The following is a 21,068-nucleotide window of genomic DNA, read 5'->3' as shown; positions in this document are numbered from 1 at the left end:
CAGGACTACAGCTCCGTTGTCCTCAGTGAGGGATGGAGCTCCCCCTGGGGATGTTTTGAACAATGGTGGGGATTTTGTTTGTTGCAGAAATTAGGGGTCTCACCTGGCATTTGGAGGGCAGGTCCCAGGGATGCCAGGAAGACATCCTGCAAGGTGTCACATGATAATGAACTGTAGTATTGTAGTATTCTGCAAGACTTTCCAGTGAGCCCCTGGGCATTTGTGTAGGTGAAAATGTGTTGTAATGACAGAGCCTAGATTATTACTCCATTTTCCATATAAACACAAGGTACTTCCTGTATAGTTTTAACATACGTGGGGTCTTCCAGAAATGCAACTGAGTAAAGGGAGGGATTTTGTTGTATGTCGAACATTATTTTTTAAAAGATTTTATTTATTCGACAGAGCGCACAGCAGAGGAAGCAGCAGGCAGAAAGACGGGGAGAAGCAGGCTCCCTGCTGAGCAGGGAACCCAATGCGGGACTTGATTTCAGGACCCTGAGATCATGACTGGAGCCGAAGGCAGATGCTTGACTGAGCCATCCAGGTGCCCAGTATGTTGAATACTATTAAGAGCTGTTCAAGGTTTTTAGAAAATCACATTACCTCTAACAATGCTGCCCATGAACTGGAGTCAGGGAAGCAACCACTGTATAGATCAACCCACCCATTGCATTTCCATGTACAAGTACATTCCAGGCTTCAGACTATGACTTCTTATTTGTCAGTGTCATCGTGCCTGAATGTATGCGTAGTATTTCATTACAAATCACTTTCCTTTTTATTTTTCTTTTACAACCAGAACTTCATTTAAAAAAAAAAAAGAAAAATGGACGCACATGTCCTGAATTTCGTAAAGGAGACATTAGAAAATATTTGTCATAAAAGGAGGTGTTGGGTATGATGGGGTGGTGGGTATACTGGGATTTAGCTAGGTCTTGAGGAGTCTTCAGAAAATTAAAAAAGTAACACCTATGCCCCCAAATTAGTCAAACTGTGATTTGTGCTATGGAGCGGTGGTGTTCAGGAGGTGAGTTTGGAGAAAGCCCTGCCCTGCAGGCTGTGTTTTCCACCTGTACCTATGAGCCCTGAGGGCTGGCTGGTGAAGGTGCACAGTGGGGTCCCTAGGCAGTTGATCTAATAGGCAGATGCATGATTTTACCTCCTCAGGGTCTGGGTGTCCGTGAGGGACTAAGACTCTTTTGGATCCCCTTCCCTGGGGGAGTTTTCATTGTTTCTTTGCAACACTGCCAGACGCATAGATTTTCTCAGGAAACCCAACCCCCAAGCCAAAGTCAATGCCAGCTGGGCCCAGCCCAGCCCAGCCCAGGTCCGAAGGTTCATAAATTCTCAAGAAGGGGGCCTGGGAAGAGGAGGTAAAAGGACATCCCCAGCTGGGGAAGAGCCCTGGGAGCCTGAGTGCTAGAGTAGGCTGGCACTGGGGAGGGGCTTCTGGGGCTGCAGCAGCCAGGTGGTGGCAACGGCTGAAGGCTGAGAGCATCTGCGTTGACGAGGCCGTGCCAGAGAACACAGTCTCCCTTTCTCGGGGCCCCCAGACGGAATCTTCAGTCCACTTTGTCTTGAGGCTTCTGTGGCCTCCCTCTGGCTCCCAGTCCTTCCTCCATTCCTGTGCCAACCTCTCTGGAGGCCCTGGAGGGACCCCCACAAGGCCACCACATTCTGCTTGCCATTTAAGACTCTGTTAGTAATAGCAGCAAACAGTTATGTAGCCTTTGTATGTGGGAGGCACGGCTCTACCCTCTTTAAATAAACAACTTATTTAACCCTCCCATTTTACAGATAAGTAACTGAGGCATGGAGACATCAGGTAACTAGCCCAAGGTCCTATTGCTGGTGAATGGTGCAGCCTGTTCACCCATTCCCATGCTCCCTCTCCAGCAAACCTCTCACACTTCTCCCATTCTGAAGGGCTCCAGGCCCATTTCTTGGGGGAATTTTGCTCTGCTGGACTCTAGCCCTCTGACAATGCTGGGCACACCTTGTTTTGTAGGCCAATTATTGCATCTGGGTCCCCGCCAAACTCAGCTCTATGGTTCTCAAGTTGCGGCACGGGTTGAAGAGCAGATTCAGAGCTGGGTCCTCAGCCCTGAGCTCAGCTTCCCCAGAAGCAGCACAGGGAGAGGGAGACTGGGCACTGCCCTTCAGGAGGCTGCACTTGGTCTCAAGGACTCTAAGCACCACCAGGACTGGGCTGTGAACTGTGACATGGCAGGGGAGCCAGGGAAGGAAAGCCACTGAGGGCATGTAGTCAGGGAAGCTTTCTGGAGGAGGCAGTAGGTTCAGGAAGTTGAGAACAGAGAGGTCGGTAAGACAATGCTAGCCATCTGGAGAGCCTCTTGTCTGTGTGTGTGTGACCCAGAGAGGCCCCACAGACCCCACCACGTATGTCCCTAGGCCCACAGAGATGCAGGGTGCTGGCTGGCTGTGTGTATTCACTGGGGACTGCCACCTGAGCAAGAAAGCAAGCCTGGGGCCTGGGGTGGGAGCGGGGGAAGCATAGGTGGCTTCTGTGCCAGTTTATAGACACGTGTGCACTGACAGACACATATAGACACTCACTCCCAGACACAAAGAACCACAGACATATGGGCAAATACATATACATGTATGCTTATGTGGACATAGAAAGACCAGACACAGCAAACAAAGGCACGGAGTGATACATGCAACTCACAGCCACACAAGCACAGAGAGGAACAGGCACACCGCAGATACACACACACACACACACATCCACAAACCACCACACAGAGACGCCGCGCACCGGGCAGACACATCCAGGCCTCTCCGGGCTTACAGACACACATGCGCCTGACACACACAGAGACACTTGGAGTCTGACATGGGGCTTTACAGGTCCCAGAGGCACACGCAGCTCCACACCCACGTGGGCCAAGAGCACACATATGGACATGCACAAACACAGAGCCCCACGCAAGGTCACTGGCAGACTCATTGCCCACAGACCCATACTTGCCCTCCTCTGGATCCCAGGCCGTCTTCCTGGTGGCAGGATGTTGGCACCCGGCAGGTGCCCTGTGCCAGCAATGATCTCATGGAGATCACGAGGGTGGCTTGCCCTCGGGGCCTAGGAGGCACTGCAATGGGGGCCTAGATTCTGGGGTCTGGGCCTCTCTGGGCTGCCTGCAGTCCCAGATCCTGCTGCTAGGGCCTGCTGGGGCCGGTGTGCAGTGTCTCCTGCCTCCCTGCCTTGGAGGGGGTGGCAGTGCATAGATAGTGGGTGGTTTGGCCACCTCTCACCCAGGTCTTAGTCTTAAGGCTCCAGGAGGCAGGGATCTGTCCTTCCTTAAGAGCCGGAGGAGGTAAAGGCCCTCCGTGAGGCTACAGACACTCACTTATGGTGCAGGAGGCAGACACTCTGGGCACTGGGGCCAAGGAGGGATCCAGGAGGGGTTGCGTAACTGTTAGCCTCAGAGAGCTGAAAGGAGACTGGGGAGCCCAGGAGATGTAAAGATGTTCCCTACTCCTGGGCAAGGCTGTTCTGTAACCTCAAGTTTGGCCTCAGGGAGGTGGCCTGGCAGGGAGGCCCAGAGCAGACACAGCCAACCAACTGCTCAGCCCTTCTCCACCCTTAGTGAGCCTTGGGCTCCGTACCCACCCCCACTCCCCGTAAGATGTCTGCTGAGGCACCTCCCACCTCCCCAGCCTCTCTCCTTCTCCACGTCCTCTGGCCCACCATTCAGAATCTGGCTCAAGGGTACCTTTCAAAGAAAGGTCTCCATAATTCCTCCCATGCCTTCCCCAGGGCTGCTGTGCCAAGTGCGGGGCTCCCGGGGTGGGAGAGTGGGGAGTAGAGGATGCTGTCTGTCATCTGATGGGATAGCCCTGCCAGCTCTAGGCAGCTAGGCAGCCTTGGTCTGTGGGTACCCATGGCATCACCCTTCCCACCATGAGGCCGGAGCTTCCCCACCACCCCGTAGGAGGAGGAGCCAGGCCTTCAAGTGCTCATCCTCCAGGTTTGACTGTGACTTGTCTCATCAACTGGACAGTGCATGAGCTGCTGGTTCATCTGGCCTACGGAAGGTGGGCTGGGATGGGAGGGAAGCATGTGCGCCTAGGGGCTGGTATGCGTGGTGGTACCTCTGGGAGCAAAGCCTGGGGCTTGGAGGAAGGAGCTGAGCCTCAGAACCCCCAACCTAGTGTGTGCTCCTTGGTGAACTGCAGGGAGCTCCCAGTACTGGGGCAGGGGATAGGATCAGAGAGGCCTGTTAGGGTTTCCTGTTTCCATCTGGTCCCCCAGCTTCTTCCAGCATCCTCTTCTCACCTCTGGCAGCTCCATGGTGCCATCCCCACCCAACACGTGTGGGAGGAATGTGCCTGGATCTGGGCTCACGACATGATGAGAGGCGGGGCTCTTTGGGGGTCTGGGGCCCTCTCTGTCCGCTGGGCCTCACCTGCTGTGTCATTCTCCAGCCGGGCTTCCTCTAGGCATTTCTTGCGTTGCACCTCGATCATCCGCAGATGGTAACATTCCTCCTCCCACTGCAGGCTGGTTGCCTGGCCACCCTGGGGGACAGACACAGGGAGGGGACCCATCATCCTCATTAGCTGCCTACCTCGCATCCACAGACTCGGAACATGAGGCCAAACAAGGCCTGTCACTTGACTGATCCAAGTTCAGACAGAACCACAATCCCAACCCCAGACTAAAACCCGACCCAGACCTGGATCGGACCCGGAACTCTTGTTCACTTGTTCCCACAGCTGGGTCTGCCTTGAGGGTCCTGTCATGGCTTCCTGGTGGCTTCCAAGACTGCTGGAGCTGTAACTTGGTCATTTTTGGGGGGGGGGGGGCCACAATGGTATTACTTTGGACGAAGGTTGGAGGGCTTCTCTGTGGGGCCCAGAGCTGGCCCTTGGGACTCTGCCACCCTCCAGCCTGGGTTGGGAGTTCTGGATCCTTGCCTCATTCTCTCTGGGTGGGAGGGGTCTAGCTAGTGCTACCTGATTATGAGGAGCTGGTCCCTGGAGCCAGACCTGGGAGGAATCCAGGAGTCTGGCTCCATCTTCCAGGCTCTGTCCCCATTCTGGGAGCCTGTACTCAGTCTCCTGGGTCACAAGGCTGGGAGGGGGCCACTGGCCCTCCTTGCCCAGACCTCACCTACTTTCTTTTTAGCTTCTAAACAATTCCAGCTATTTCAGATCTAATGAAGGAGGGGAGGTTTCAGGAAATAAGAGAGGCCCCCCTAGGAGGGTTTGCCATCCCACCACACCCCAGGGGCAGGGGCAGGGGCCGAGGCAAAGGAAGTGTGGTGGGATGGGGGGAGAAGGGATGGGGAGGCCCAGGCCTCCTGCCTCCCCTTTCTCACACCCTGGCCAGGGATCAGGGATGGAACCAGACCTGCGTGCTGCTTGTGGGGGCTGGGCAGGCATTGGCACTGGGTCTAACATGTGAGTATGGGTGATTGTTGCACAGGGACAGACAGGAGAAAAACAGGTCTTGGGAACCACTGGGTGGGGGAAGGCAGGTGAAGGCCTCCACTGAGCTGGTGGAAACTTCTATGAGTCTCTTTGGCTTTAGGAAAGTGGCTGCCACCCCTGGGCAACCCCATATCAGTTTCCTCCTCACTGCTCAGGGAAGAGAATGCCATGGCTTCCCAACAGGGCCATTGGAGAAAGTTCCGCAAGGCAGCTCTAGAATCAAATACTCTCGGTTGTCTGTTTCAACTTGTCCCTCCTGCCCTGGGACAAGGTCCTCAATTCCCTCAAATAGGCCCCAAGAACCTTCCCTGCTGACTCAAAGGCGTGTTGCCATGGGGCTATGGAGGAAAGCATTTCCTTCCTTCTGGCCTGGTACCAAGGGTGTGACTTTGGCCACTGTTCTAAGGTGACCGCACAGAGGGATAAGGATCCCACTTGCCAGAGAGCTTGCCATTGCCTGCTGTGGCTATACATTGTTGCCTTTGCTGTATAAGAAGGGGGTCCAAGCAGAAGCTGGCCAACTCAGTGTTCAAGAGGCTGCAGAGTTGAGTCTCTTCCACTCAATACTCTTGTCCCTTGTGGAGGCCTTGGTGGAGCCTCATTGTCACAAAGGTCCTCAATGTCCAACTTCCCCACACGCAGCTAAGCACCATGGATGGCCTAGCCCAGGGGCAAGAAAAGGCCTCATTGTCTGGGATGCCTTTCAGACTTGCCAGCACCCAGACCTCACCTGCCCATGTGCCATGGGTCTGGAAGCCCCACAGTGAACCTGGGTTCCATCTTGGACTGTTAATTTTATCAGCCAAGGGAGGGAAGGACATGAGCTGGTAAATCATTAAAAACTTGGTATATGGAAAGCAACACAGATCTACTGTGGAGCAGGATATGGTTCTTCATATAACTGTTTCAAAGAAAATACATGGGATTTGAAGGAAATGTGCTGTGGTCTTTCTTTGGAGTCACATGTTTCCTTTCTTGCCCAAAAGCATTACTCAGACTGAAACACTCGAGATGCTCTGTCTTCAGTGATCTGAGACCAGCTTATACTGCCCAGGCATGGGAAGAGGGGTGGCCAAAGGACCCCAGAGGTGACTTCTGGAAGTCACTGGCTCATGTCTCACCATTGGTCTTGCTTGTCTGGAACACGATTCTCCCCAAAGTGCCTTCTCAGCCTTACTGCTTTCCAGAAACGCAGATTCTCCCTCCCAGCCTCACCTATGTCTCCTGCCCATTCTCTCCTACCCTGCTCCCCACAACATGAACATGGGATGGATGGGAGTAGATATCTGCTGTTGCTGCCTTCCACCATCCCTTATCCTCCTCTGGTGCCATGTCCTCATCTCCACCTGGGAAACTACCTCCTTCCCCACTCCTCCTTCTTGGGGTTCTGATGAACAGTCTTCTGAGAGATCAACATGTCATCAGACTTGAGCCCATCAGAGCATTCCTGGCCTTAGTGCCTTGCACATGGCCCAAGTCAGGCTGCTCAGAGCCAGCAGGCTCATTCCTGGGATTTTGGATTAAGAGATTAGACAAATAGATTTGGTCTTTCCAACTAGACTGGAAACCTCAAAGCGTGCAGGGGTTGGAACTACTGCTACCATCTTGTTTCTTCTTGTATTCTTGTGGAACACAACAATGAAGGCCACACAGGTAAAGGCTGAATAAAAAGATGGAGAAAAACTGGGTCTTCTTGACATTATCTCTGTCCCTGGATGCAGCTATGCCTGAAAGTAGACCTGCTTCCAGCAACATGAGTCAATATCTTTGTTAATTGCTTGAGTCTGTTGAGTTTTCTGTCCCTACAACCAAAAAAAGTCCAGATTTGTGCTCTGAGGACAGGACAGTGGATGCCCCCATTTGCTAGGTCCTTTTTTTTTTTTTTTTTTGAAAGAGTACACAAGTCAGAGGGAGAGAGAGAATCTCAACAGCGTCCATGCCCAGGGTGGAGGCAATGCAGGGCTCAATCTCACAACCCTGAGATCACAGCCTGAGCCAAAATCCAGTCAGACACTTAACCAACTGAGCCAAGTAGGGACCCCTTTGCTGGGTCTCTTAAGCCAGAACTGTGGCCACACTCTTTGCCAAGAGATCATTCTCTTTCAGTCACCAAGGGCATCATAGGGTTCCTAGCAGTTTCTGCTTACTGCTCTTTGAAGATGGAAGGCTATTGGGTCAACCTCTCTAGCCAACTCTGTCCATCCATCCCACCCAGCAGCAGAGCTACAAAGTCTTTCCTGAGAGGCAGTTTGCAGAGGAGTGGGCAGGAGGCCCTGGGGTAACCTGGCAGTATGGGCTGTCTCTGAATAACCTGAGGGTAGTTTGGAAGATGAGCTCTGTCTTTACCCCAGTTTAGCTGAGTGTTAGACCCCATCTGCAGAAGGGTAGAGGAAAGAGAGACCCGAGATCCCCTAGCAAGTACACATTCCTAGATGGGAACTGCATCTCTGACCACTAGTCTGGACTACATCAATCCCTGTCCATGACCTTGCCTTGGGCCATCTGGTCTACCATTGCTCTTTGGGGGACAGGGCCAGGGCAGCTCCCTGTAGCCCTTATCATTGAGGAATTCACGCAGACTTTGAACTTCCTCTTCCACTTATTTCCCTATGCTAAACATCCTCATTATCTCTCTGGACTCCAGACACACTAAGCTGGAAAATTCCTAGCCAGATGCAACCAAACCTACTGATTCTAGGAAAGCATTCCAGGGTGGGATATAACTGGGGTATGGGCTTCACAGAGAATGGGTAGTAGAGATGCATCTTTGAAGAGGTGTAAATTTGACCATTAGAGATGGAGTAAGAACATTCCAGAAAGCAGGAGCAGTGTGTACAGAAGCATGGAGGTATGAAAACGCCTAATACATGCAAGGTTGCAAATACGCGGTGAGGCAGCAGCAGGGGGTCCTGAGGCATCAGGGGACAAGTTGTGGGACACAGGCAGGGGCCAGCCCTCATCAGGTCCTGCCTGGACCAGTATACTAGGTTTCAGCCCCACCACCTGCAACCCAAAGTCCCCAGGAACTAGGAGTCAAAGCACACACTTCAAAACTGGCATTCAAGGCCCTCCCTATTTCTACTACTGCCTGCATTTCCCAACTTGTCTCCTGATGCCCCACATGGAGAGGAGAAATGAGGGCTTTCTCTCAGGCCCTCACCAATTCCCCTGGGGGGCTGAAGTCACCTGATCCTGAGGGTGGGTTGAGGTGGGAGTTTCAGGCCAGATGGAGACCCCAGCACCTTCTCTACTGCAGGAGTTCCTGAGTGCAGAAGAGGAGACCCAGGCAAGTCTATAGCCTGCCTTGAACCTGAGTCTTTTTCCCTCCTCTGCCATGGTACTGTCTGGATAGGGGAGGTGACGGACTGGCTGTTGGCAGGAGAATCCGGAGTCTCTGGTTGGGGGCAGGGATTAACCCCAGCCTCATTATTCTGCCTGTTTACCTGAGTCCCTCCTCTCTATCCTCACTGTGAGGGGCTTGGGAGAAAGTCCTGCTTTCTCTTGCATATGGGGCTCCCTGAGATCTGGGGTAGGATGCAGATGCTGGGAGTTGTGGCTATTAGATGCTAGGGGCTCTGAAAGATGGGATGGGGGCCTGACTCAGGTTTTGTGGGTGCCCTACCCACCTCTCAAGGGGAGCTTGAGCTCACAGCTACTGGCCCAGAATCAGAATTCCCAGCCTCTTCCAGGGCCAGAGAACTATGGCAGGAGAAGCCAAGGGAGCGTGGTGAAGGAGGAGGAGTCCCTCTGAGGGGTAGCTGGCTTCTGAGAGGGGTCTAAAATGCAGCCGACTGGATTAGGTGAGAGAGAAGAAAGAACTTCCTGCCTGCAAATTACCAAGCTCTGGAAGGCCACTCTGAATGATCTGTGCTTCTGAGGCTTGCCCAGGAAGGCCCTTTGCCCCTGACAGGGATGGCTGGGGAATGGGGGAATAAAAAGTAAGGGTGGTCCCATTTACCACTCTCCCATCACCAGCTCATATCCCATGATTTATTTAGGCCTTCTCCTCCTGCCATTGAAATAATGGGGCAACAGAATCACTGGGGGAAACTGAGGATCCTGAGAGAAAGCTGAGGGGTCAAAGGCACGCAGGACCCCAACCCAGCTTCCCAGACTGTGCCCCTCATTCTAGCTTTTGTGTTAGAATTGGTGAGGAGATAGAGAGAATGCAGTGGGGGGAGAAGCATGAGGAGACAGGGGCAGTGGGGAGGAGGGGGCACACAGGAAGGTGGGGTAAATCATGGGATCCAGAAATCACAGAAAAAGAGGGGAAGCAAGTTCCCAGCTTCTCAGAGGAAACTCCGAGAAGTTGAAATAAGGCCTCATCCTATTGGGAAGAGGCACAAGGGAGATGGCTGGGGTGATGGGAATGTGGGCTAGTTTGATCTGGGCAGTGGCTACACAGGTGCGCACACATGGGACAACTCCTGCACGGTCACTGCAGATTTGTACATTTTATGAATTAAAAAATGTCTCTGAAGTCCTGAGGCAGCCTGCAGCAGGCTATTGCTGTTTTGGAAGAAGAAACTCCTCTTGGTGAGACCACAGATTCCAGAATCAGACTGCCTGCCACTTCCTGGCTGGGTGACCTTGGGCAAGTCTCCCCACCGCATCTGTAAATTGGGGCACCATCTACTTCCAGGGCTGCATCCAGGGTCACATGTCAAGGACACCAGGGGACCACCAAGAAAGGTTAGTGGTCATTGACAAAGGCCCAGCCAGCCCCTTGGGCCAGACTGGCCTTGCCGTCTGCATCAGGACCTGGGCCTTGCCACTGCCTACACGATCTGCAGAAGGCGGGGCAGTCTGAAGTTCCTGCCAGCTGCCACGTGGGCGCTGTGTCCACCAAAGGGGAGGTCTCAGGGCAGGGATTCCCTCACCCCCTACTGCTGTTCAATTTCTTCCCCCTCCCTGTATTTTTACATTCTTTCGCCAACAGTCTGATGCCTCTGCTTTCTGAATATCCAAATTTTGCCAACCTACCTCCTCCTGGGAGAGGCCGAATTCTGGGTGGTATGTTGGGGGTGGGGTACAACAAAGAGGAAGACACAGGAAGCAGGTTTGGGCATGGGGCATGAAAGAACTTTCCACATCTCAGGGTGGTCCCAGAACAAGGGCTCTCATTATAAGAATACAAGCTTAAAGATGTTCCGTCTGGGGCTAAGCCTGGCCCCATCTAAGGGCACTTCTTGTGGACGTCTTTAGGTATACGAAGCCTCTTGGGGATTCTTTGTAGGGGATCATTGTGGCAACGGCCAGTGAAGCAGGAGCAGCAGGGACTCAGGTTTAAATCCTCTGCCTCTTGAAAGCCATCCTGGGCACCCTGGAGGGAAAGAGGACTCAGTTTACACACATGGTGTGTATGTGGGGGGCCATGTTGGTGTTGGGGCCACGTGCTGAGAACTGAACACCAGCGTGGGCAGATGACAGGCTGAGCCTTCCCTACAGAGTCGGTTGGTGACCTCTTGTCCTCTTCTGATGATCGGCTGTGCAGGAAGAACTTGTTTTTCAGATAGCGGGAGGCACTTCCTGAGAGACATGGACCCTCACATCATGAGCTACATGAAGCCAGGGTACAGATAAAGACTGGGGCCCCATCCAGGGAAGGGCTGGACATTCACCCACCCACCAGCTTGCTTTACGGGCTCATCACAACCCAGGCCAGAAGGATCCTTGCAGTCAGACCCCAACCCCTAGTAGTATCGCCACACTGCCTGGGGGTGCTGGACCAAACCACGCTATTTGGGGATGTCCGAACAGCAGATATCAAGGAATTCCTGTTTGTTTTGTTTAGTGAGCTGGGGGTATCGTAGTGGTAGAGGAAAATGTCCTTTGGTTTTAAAGAATGCACCTTAAAATCATGTGGGGTGCAAGGTCACAATGTCTACAATTGATGTTAAAAGACTTCAGCCAGAAAAGGGAAATGATGCCAATATTAATTGTTACTGGCTATCAGTTGTCAAACGTAGGGCCTGGGAGGAGATGGGCACTGGCCATTCCCATACTGCCATTGTGCTGACATCACCCCAAGGACTGAGTATTTCCATGCTCATTACATTTTTCTCTGTCTCTCTCTTTCATATGTTTGAACATTTTTTTCCACAATAAAAAGTTAATTTAAAAAACCTATAATGCGGTGGAGAGATGAAGCTGTGTTTCTTTGACTTCTGAAATACATCTAAGGTATGTGAGCAACTTTGGGCAAATTATACAATTGTGTTGGGAAGTCCAGCTGGGGAGGGCCGAGTGTGGGAGGCTGAGCAGCAAAGGCAGGGAGAGAGGGGCAGGGCTTCCTCTCGTCCCCTGGCCCCATGCCGGCATCCCTGGCCAGAGGGGCCAGTGAATGGTCCCTGCGAGTAGCAGGCGTGGTCTACATTAGGTTGCCCCTGAGGCTGCCCACCATGGGAGGAATTATGTTGCCTACCTCCCAGTCTTCCCTGAGATGACCCCTCACCGACCTGGGCCTGGAGCCTCACCCCCACATTGCCTGGCTAGCTCATGAAGTCCCCTGGGCTCCCAAACTTGGGATCAAGTGAAGAGAAGGCCTATCCCAGGTCACACGGCTCTTGGTCCTCCCTCAAGCCTTGCAGAAGGGGGGACCAGCACTCTCTTCCCATTTCTCCTGCACCAGAGAGGGGGAGGCCAAGATTCCCACCCTCCCTTTTGTGATGAGGAAACCAATACCCTTCCACAGAGATCAAACATGCTCTCAAGGGCAACTGGCCATTGGCATGGAGGAAGGTGAGGACCAGGTCGCATGGGCTCCAGAAACATCAGGGAGGACTGAGACTCAGGGCACCAGGATGGGAGGTTGGAAATTTCTGAGGAAAAAAGTTCACTCTTCCAGCACAGTCCCCTAGGGCCCTCAGGTGGCTATGGTTGTCATTCTGCTTGAGAAGGAGGGAGGGCTGACCCCACTGTAGCCATGTTTCCCTAAAGCCCCCAAGGTGGTCTGCTGGGGGCCAAGAGGGCCAGCCCAGCCGTGGACTGCCCCTGGAGAGGCTGAAAGCAGATAGCTAGGGCAGGATGGCTATGGCAGACTGAGACCTTCAGGAGTGGGTGGGCAGCAATCTGCATCAGAGAGGAGTTAGGAGAAGCCAAACCTTTCCCAGCCCCTGGGCCATCCCAGCTTCTGGGGGTGGGGTTGTGTGTGGGGGATCTGGGGGCTTCTTCCTCCTTCTGGGATCAGGCCTATTGGTCCTGCCAACAGAGGCTCTTTTATAGTTTTTGGTGGAATGTCGGCCCATTTTTCCAAACTCTTTAGGGCATTGTCCTGCCTCCCCCAGGGAGCCTTCCCCTGACTGTTCCTTTCAGTGATCCTTGCTTCGGTGCTGGTAAACTGCACCCCATAGCCCCCTGGGCTCTTCCTCCTGGGCCACTGGCTCTGTTCTCCCTGACCAGCCTGAGAATCTTCCCAGGGCAGGACCTGGGTCTGTTCCTCCTCTGACACCCACTCTCCCCGTTCCTGAGCTGGGGATTGCCCTGAGTAGTTCTGCTACCAGCGAGGTGCCCCTGTGCCTGCTGTCCAGGGGGTAGGGGCAGTAGAAGTTCTGACAGGTGGCCTTGGGGCAGACTTCCTCTTCTAAGACACTAGAGGTTTTCTTTCCTCTTTTTTGCTTCCCTGTTCAGAGATTTCCCCTTCCCTGACTGAGGTTAGGGCACCATAAACAGGAGTGATAAGGCCTTGGGTCTTTACACTGAACTTTGCAGCTGCCATTTTATGACTCTGATAACGTCAGCTCCCCTCAACCCTGACTTTGGCTGGAGCGAGATTGCCTGGTGTCCATTTGGTGTGGGAGCTGGTGGAGAAGAGGGAGAAGTGGACAAGGATGTGGGGACCCCTTCACTCCCAGCTGTCTTCACCCAGACCTGGGTGAGTCCCTTTTCCTCCCTCTGCGGCCCAGACCCGCACAGTGCTGTGAGGAACAGTGAGGAGGACAGAACTCAGCCTGTGCCATGGTCTGAAGAGCCCAAGCTGGGAGGTGGGTAGGGCTGAAGGGTGGGGTCAGAGTGGGAAGGGCTAAGTGGGCTGGAGCAATCAGGGAAGGCTGTTTAGAGGAGGTGATGGAGTAGGGTATTAAATGAATAAAATGTAGACAGACAGGGGAGGGTAGTCATTGGAGGAGCCAGGCTTTGACTGCCTCAAGAGGTGGGGGGCAGATGTGGCTGAGAAGAAAGGGAGACCCTGTTGAAAGCAGCCTGCCCTTGGGCTGAGAAGCCTCCAAGGCTGGGGAATGGGGTACTAGTGGTGGTCCCGAGAACCCTGGCTCATCCGAAGAGAATTTGAGTGGTCACCCAGTGGGGTGAGCCAGAGGGCTGTGGATAAGGCCTGGACACTCCATGACACTGAGGGGCTCTAAGTGACGCTAGGGATCTGCAGCTGTGGCCTTAGGGCCAGAACCTGGTGAGGCTTTGAGTGCTCAGGAGGTGGGTCTCATGACCCTCCGTGAGAGTAGGGAAGGCTCCCACCAATGATTATCAACTCCTGCTCCCAGGACAGCCAATGAGCTTCTCGTCCCTAGTATGTCAAGACATTAGCTAGATGGAAACACAGAGAGTCCTGCTTCAGTGGAGGTGATGGTAAGGGAGGTAATCATGGGATAGAAAACTCTAGGTGATCAGTATACTCTACCCACCCACCAGCCAGCCTGGAGCTGCTGTTAGATCTGGGACCCACTCGGGTTAGGCTCCGACTAAACAGCAACCCCAGATTCCTCAAGTCCTGTGGTAGGCAGACAAAGAAAATCAACCTCAGTCCAGGGCTGATTAGTGGGGGACAGGTGTCTTCCGGACTTATTTTGCCCATCTGTAAAATGGGCTTGGGTGGACTCCATGAGTTTTGAGGTCTTCCCTGATCTTAGAGGGAGATGATTCATGCATCTTCCACCCGAATCAGCATCTGCCCTGCAGGCGAGCCACCCGCAGCAACACATGAGGGCACGGCCACGCGTGGGGCTCACCAGCACACATGCCTTAAAAGCATACACACATCTTGTGGGGTTGAAGCAGAAGCTGAGAAAGAGGACGCCCCGGCTTCTTGGCTGTGTGCACCTTGCTCAGCTTTCTTCAAGCACACGTCTGGCTCTTCTTCACCACCCACCACCTTCCACCTTGGGCTCTTACCTTTCAGCGCGGCTCAGTGCGAAGGCACAGGAAGGGCCTGCCAGTCAGCCACCTTACGCCAAAAGCCCCTTCCTAGCGCTGCATCTGCTGCTGAGACCTCACTCCTACACGTAACACACATCGCCCCACCGCTACTTCCAGTGGGGCCCAGCACACAAAGACGACCCCCGTAGACTCCCTCACTGCCACCTACTGTCCGCCAGGCCTTCCATTTCAATCGACCTAGTCCCCCCACCCCGCCTCCGCTGACTTCCCCGCCCCACGCACAAAGCAGCCACTACACCGAAGGCAAGTTTATGGAGCACGCTCTCTCCTGGCGCCCTTCCACCGGTGTCCCAGCTCGCCGCTCTGAGCGGGCTCTCAGCGGCTCAGGGAGGGACTAGGAGCGACCAGGATCCCACCCCCTCGGGTCTAGATCCGGGCGGAGGCTGAGCTGGGAGGAGAGACCCGGTGCTCCGTGCCCCTCATTCCGCTTCCACAGACGTGCGCATAGACGGCCGGGCTCCCGCCGCCCCCACTCCACCCGCGGCGACCGGGACTCCGCGCACTCCGGGCACTCACCGCGGGGCCGAGGGTGCAGGCGAGGGCGCTGGCCAGCACGCAGAGCCAGCGGGCGGGCGGCGAGCTGGTCGGGCGCATGGTCTGCCCTGAACCCGCGGCAGGCGGCCCGGCGCCGGGAATAGGCGTGCGGGCGGCGGAACTCGCAGTCGACGGCGGGGAACCCCGCAGAGTGGCGCGGTTGCGGTGGCCCCGGCGCGAAGAGGCGCAGCTCGGGGCTGGAGGCGGGCCCCGGGGGCTCGTCTGACGGGCGGCGGCTCTGGCCAATGGCTCGGCAGAGGCGGGACCGCCGCTCAGGTGTGGGGCGGGGCTGGGGGGGCTCTCCCGCCAGGGGGGTAGTCCCTGAGCTCAGTCCGCGGATCCCCCGCCCCACGTCAGTCTTCAGCCGCCTGGCTTTTGCAAACCTTCACCCCTTCCGACCTCATCCTCGGCAGTCTCGAGACCCCAACACGCTTGCCTGGTTAGCTCACAACGTTTCCAAGCGCCTGGATACCGTCTCCCACGCCCGCACGCCCCCTCAGCCCCACCCCAGCCAGGACGCTCTCCACGTCCACCTTCAGGGCCACCTCCTCCGGGAAGCCTCCCTGCCAGCCTCCCCATTTCCCATGTCTGCGCCTCGGAGGACTAGTGCTGGAGGGCCGGAAAACGAGACAGGACCTGTCACTTCTTATCCCCCAGGCTGTGCGCTGCGGCCTGCGTAGGGTCCTAGGTTGTCAGCGACCCAGAGGTGAGGCACGTGGTTTAATCCATTTTCAACCGCCCCAGCTCATCCCTCGTCCCTACAGGCCGAGAGAGGGGAAACAAGGGCACGAGTGAGGCCCTACCCTGGGTTCCTTGGTGCCACCCCTGAGCCTAGGCGACCAGGCAGGGCGCGTTTGGCCCTTGCTGGGCTCCCGGGCCCTTCACCACCAGAGAGTGAGGTGTCGTGCTGTAGGGAGGATGGCACGTCCGCGTTCTCGCGCGTCTCGGCTCAGGCACCTCCCGAGGGAGGCTGGGCCGAAGTTCCAGCGCCCCCGCGCGGGGAGGGAAGATCTGTCCCCGGTACTCCTGACCGGGCTGCAAAACCCACCTAAAATGAAGCGGGAGACTTCATCCTCCTCTTCCTCCCGCCTTCTCTGTTTTACAGCCCGGGAAGCTGAAGTGTAGAGAAAGGGCTGCACTCGGGCCGCCTGCCTCTGGTGCCTCGCTTCCGTCCGCCGGGTGACAATGGATCAGCTTGCCTCCACTTCGCGTCCTCAAGGCTCAGTTTTATTCGTCCCTAAAAGGAGGTGATTGTTCAACCCGCGCCGCGCCCCGGGAGGTTTTCTTATAGACCAAGAGCAGGTGGCTGCCTTGCCCTCTTTCCCAGGACTCGGAACGGTGTGATCTAGGCTGGAGGTGGCGCTGGTGGTGGCAGAGATAGGGTGGAGGGTGGATGGATGTGATAAAGGGATGACAGTGTCCAGTGGAGAGGCGGGGAGGACTGGCACGACCAGGGCTCCCAGTGGGAAGCAAGGCTGCTTGAAGGAGCTCCACCAGGCTCCAGCTGATCAGCAGGTGCCTCAGAGTTCCCCGCAGACACACCCGGGCTTCCCTCCTTAGAGCTCAGGGTTAGGGTTAGGGAGTTATGGGGAATCAGGGAAAAGCCTGAAAGGGATGAGCTCCCAGCTCCTCCCCAACTTAGGTTTATTTGGGGTGCTGGCATTTGCTTCCCCCTTCTCTCCCCTTCTCCCTCCCTCTCCCTTGCACACACAGAGGTCGGTAAGACAGGGGGACTTCTTGCTGGGGGGGAGGATCTGGAGAGCTATTGTACTCCCCACAATTTCCACCTCCTTCCAGATGAGCCTGAACATAGACCCTTCCCCCACAGGGGAACAGTGGAGATGCCTGTGCCTCCAACTTGGCCATTCTAGGGTTGGGACCCAACTGCTTAGTGGGGGACTTGTTTGAAGAATCTCCAGGCTTCTCAGCCATCTCCACTTCTGGGGGCCAGGTTAGGCTCAGGAGCCAGGCATCCTTGCCTCCCCTTGTGACCCTAACAGAACCCCTTCTCAGGCCTCAGTTCTTCAGCAGGACAGTGGAATTTGGTCCCAGTTCTGGGGAGTCACCTCTGCTGGCACAGCATCCTAGGAGTCCTAGACATGAATGGCAAATCCATGGGCTTTGGATCTCATAAACCCTTGCTCACTACACACACACACACACACACACACACACACACATGCACACACGCATACATGCACACATGCATGCACACACGTACATATACCACCTAGCCAGCCCTAGAATGCTAAAATCCCATCATTAAAGCTTATCTTTTGATCTGTTGAAGTTCTGCCCTCTCTGAGGACAAGAATCTTTGGTACTTGAAAGTACTTTGTGAGGGGGTGAAGATTGGGGAAATTAGGAAGGAGCCAGACCCCACTTTGCCACCTGATAGCCTGGCCCAGCAGGTGCCTGGTGGGAAGGGAGGAGACTGAGGGATCTTAAGGCCCCCAACCAGAGATGGGCTGCTTTTCCCCTTGCTCTGGACGGTGGTCCACAAGAAACCTCTTGACCTTCCTGGGCAGGCTAGAGACCATGAAGGTGACTGGCAGGCCCTCTTTACTCCCCAGGCGGTCCCTGGCTCCTGGGAAGGAAGCAGGTGACTACGGAAAAATACTTTCCCCACAGATTCTTTGCAATGAAAATTACTCCTTTGTTCTTTCTGGATTGTTCCCCTGGGAGACCCACCCTTCCTTACATATCAAAAGGCACAAAACAAATTCAGAAGTGAAAGAAAAGAGCAGACACAGACGAAAAATTAAAGAATTCAGTCCAGGTTAGATTTGACCACGTGTTTACGTGTTTACGAATGGTTTTGGCTTATTCAGTTCTGTGTTCCGAGGCCCAGGGGGCATCTCCTGGGATCTTCTGGAAAAGCCATCCTTTCACCTGTCCCCTGGTCTGGGAAGTCTTCTGGTGGGGAGGGGGCTGATATCAGAAGCCCAGGGTTGGGTGGGAAGGGCAGGCTACCTGAGGGGGTGAGAAGCAGAGACTTGGATCTTTGTTCCCCATCTGGAGTTGGCCTTTGTTTCAGCAGTCCAGGCTTGGGGAGGGGGCCTCAGCTCTCCACTCCTCTGTGTCCCTTTGCACTGATTCCTGTTCTGAGTATCCCTTCCTGGGTCTCTGAAATCTGTCCCCTGTCTGTGGCCCAAACCCCAGAGCCCTTCCGGCTGCTGGCTGCTGGAAATCACAGGGGTGCAGAAGATGGGGGAAAAGAGGAAGAGGCAGTCACTTGCCATTCCCCGTGACGACAGGCACGGCAGGAAAGAATCTGCAGTTACTCATTTGGAGCCTGCTTGGCTTCCTGGCTGCCTGCCTCATTCCCGCAGTGAGTGCCACCCTTGCCTCCCCCAGTCCTTCCCCAAGTCCCTGAGTCGTGTGCTCACTGCTTCAAGGCTCCCAGCTCAGGAACTCACTAGTGGTGAGGTTCTGCAATAGAGTGGGAGCAGCCCTGGGGACCACAGTCTAGATTTGACCTGCATGGGGGATGGGGGTTAGGCAGGCAGGGATCTGGCCTGGGGAGTCACTGCTCCAGGATTCCCCTTCCAGAGCCATCCATATCTCTGTGTAGATGCAGCCTCTCGATGCTTCTGCGTTGCCCTTCTTTGGGGCCCATTCTTCCTGTGAGAAGATGCATTCTCACTCCCAGCTGTGGTTTGGGGGAGGACAAAGTGGGACCCAGACAGGTATTTAAAGAAGCAATGTTCTCTCCATCCCTTCCCTAACAGTAGGGAGCAAAGAGCATCCCTTTATCCCCTATACTGGTGCTGTCACAGCCTTGGCCACAGGCCACCCCTCTAGGGGAGCCTAGTGCTGTTTGAATGAGGTACTGGGGGGAGGGGCACTGATCTAGGGAGAAACCAAAGTTCGAGGGAGTACAGGGATGGGGGGAGGAGAATTGTCCAGACTTGACAGGCGGGGACCAGTTCTGCAATGGCCTCTACCATCCTTTGGTCCTGGAAGCCAGGGCTTAGAGGGAACAGAGGGGACAGTGCAAATGTTAGGGGTTTCCTTTCAGGTCCTTCCGTGAGCAGACACTATGATGGAACATAGCGTGGAAGTTGGTGGGATGGCAGGGGAACTCTGAGAACTCTGAGAAAGATACTGCCGAGCTCCTGCCAACCGGCTGGAGAGCTCTAGGAGACTTCGTAATTTCACTGAGCTCAGTAATTTCACTGGAGCTATCTGGGAAGTGCAGGGCCTCTGCTCCAGTGCTGGGGTAGGTCCTGAAAGAAAGGTAGATCTAGAGGCCAGCAGCTCACTGCATTCCTCACACCGGAATGGCGAGTTCTTTCTTGAGGGGAGGTCCAAGGGACGCACATCGAAGGCTATCACAGAGGGGAACCAAGGCATGGTAAATGAAGGGTGTGGGAGCACTTCTGCTCCAGGAGTCAGAAAGAGGAGACTTAGATCCTACTCTCAGGGAGAGCAGAGTCTGGGCCCACAGACAGATGACTGGAGAAGGAACTCTTTTCTTCAAAGTCCCAAGGCTCAGTTCTGTGTAGGCCTCAGTAGTCTGTCATTGTGCAACTTGGCATGTGGGTTATGGTGTGGTGATTCTGGGAGACTCTAGAAAGGGATGACCCCCCCCCCCCCGCGCCCATTTGTTCTCCAACAGCAGCCAGTCTCTTGGTCAAATACTTACTGTAACGTCTTTGAGAATGCGTGTGCACGTGAGCGTGTCCATCTACAAGGGCATGTGACTGTGTGTCCTTGTGTGTAGGCACATCTGCTCCCAGCTGGTGTGTCTGAGAATAGGCCTTGGTTGGGAGGTGGAGTCAGGGGCAAGGTTCTGGGTAACTAGGGGCTGAGAGGGAATGAATGTCATAAAGGGCAGCCAGGACCACAGTCCCAAGGTGTCTCTCAGAGTTCATTCCTGGGCAGTAGACTCCTGTAGGGGTTGGAGCACTCCCACCCCAGGGAGAGCTCAGACTCAGGAGATCACCTCCCCACTTTCCAGCCCTGTGTTCCTGTGAATCGGTGTGTAGCTGATCTCAGGCAGAAATTCTGGAAAAGGAAAATAATGTGGGTGAGACAAGATAGACATGGGGGCTAAGTAACGTAATCGATGTCGTGAGAGATTAGTGTGTGTGTTAAAAATGTAAGGGTATCAATTAAAAAAAAAAAACAAAACCAAAACCCAGAGATCTCTATGTAACTCCTAAACAGCTAAAAGAAGGAAAAATTAAGAAAACTCTACCAAATCAATAAAAGATCATATGTACGGAAAGAAGGTAGATTAGGGACAAGAATATGTGGCAAATAAAAACACAGAATCAAAGATCAGGAATAATTACAAACACTGATTGCCACAGTCCATGTGAATGAAGGAGAATTTAAGATGAAAAGTTTAAGAGAGATAGCTCATATTATTAGAATGTTCAGTCTATCAGGAAGATGTTTGGGATTATTATAGGAGAATTCTAAAACCTGTAAGGAACAGATGATTTTTATGTAATCAAACTGCTCGACAGCAGCAAAGAAGACAGACTGTTTTCCAAGATATTTTATGGGGTATCATCATGCTGATAATAAAACAAGGCATGGAGAGCACCAGAGAAGACGACGATAATTCTGTTTTATAATTTGCTGGATGTTAATAAATAAAGAATTTTATGAATTATGTTAATACATAATTCAATTTCACATTTAATGTTTAATTCACATTCCTACATACACATAGAAGCAGGAATGGAAACAAGGGAGGCACACCATGGCCACTGGGGTGGGGAAAGGCGGGGGCAGGCCTGTTGTCAGCTGACATGCCTCAGACAGGACCCTGCCCGCCACTGCCTGGTGAAGTGGGGGTCCTGCGGGCCCAGGAGGTGTTTCTGCAAAGGCCTGTCTCACCTGCCAGGTGGGAGCCGAGACAGGAGGAGGAAACCCCGACTGGTCACATG

The 21,068-nt window shown here is 54.2% G+C and overlaps 1 protein-coding gene across 5 annotated transcripts in view; it reads right to left on the bottom strand.

Annotated features, from left to right (window-relative positions):
- VIPR1 (vasoactive intestinal peptide receptor 1) overlaps nt 1-16,334 on the bottom strand; it is a 33,292-nt gene extending 16,958 nt beyond the window's left edge. For 2 of the 5 annotated variants that reach the window (XM_059162342.1, XM_059162341.1), the window contains exons 1-2: nt 15,148-15,400; nt 4,437-4,548 (exon numbers count right to left, since the gene is read on the bottom strand). In XM_059162342.1, coding sequence (XP_059018325.1) covers nt 4,437-4,548; nt 15,148-15,225 — 190 coding nt within the window. In that variant the 5' untranslated portion in view covers nt 15,226-15,400. Of the gene's footprint in view, nt 1-4,436; nt 4,549-14,586; nt 14,785-15,147; nt 15,401-16,213 lie in introns of those variants that run through there. The other 3 variants (XM_059162343.1, XM_059162340.1, XM_059162345.1) reach the window with 3 other exon arrangements.
- Between the last annotated feature and the right edge of the window lie 4,734 nt (nt 16,335-21,068).

This window comes from Mustela lutreola, chromosome 2, assembly GCF_030435805.1.
Source record: "Mustela lutreola isolate mMusLut2 chromosome 2, mMusLut2.pri, whole genome shotgun sequence".
In the NCBI taxonomy this organism is placed as follows: Eukaryota; Metazoa; Chordata; class Mammalia; order Carnivora; family Mustelidae; genus Mustela; species Mustela lutreola.
This window is presented reverse-complemented; position numbering and strand designations above follow the sequence as displayed.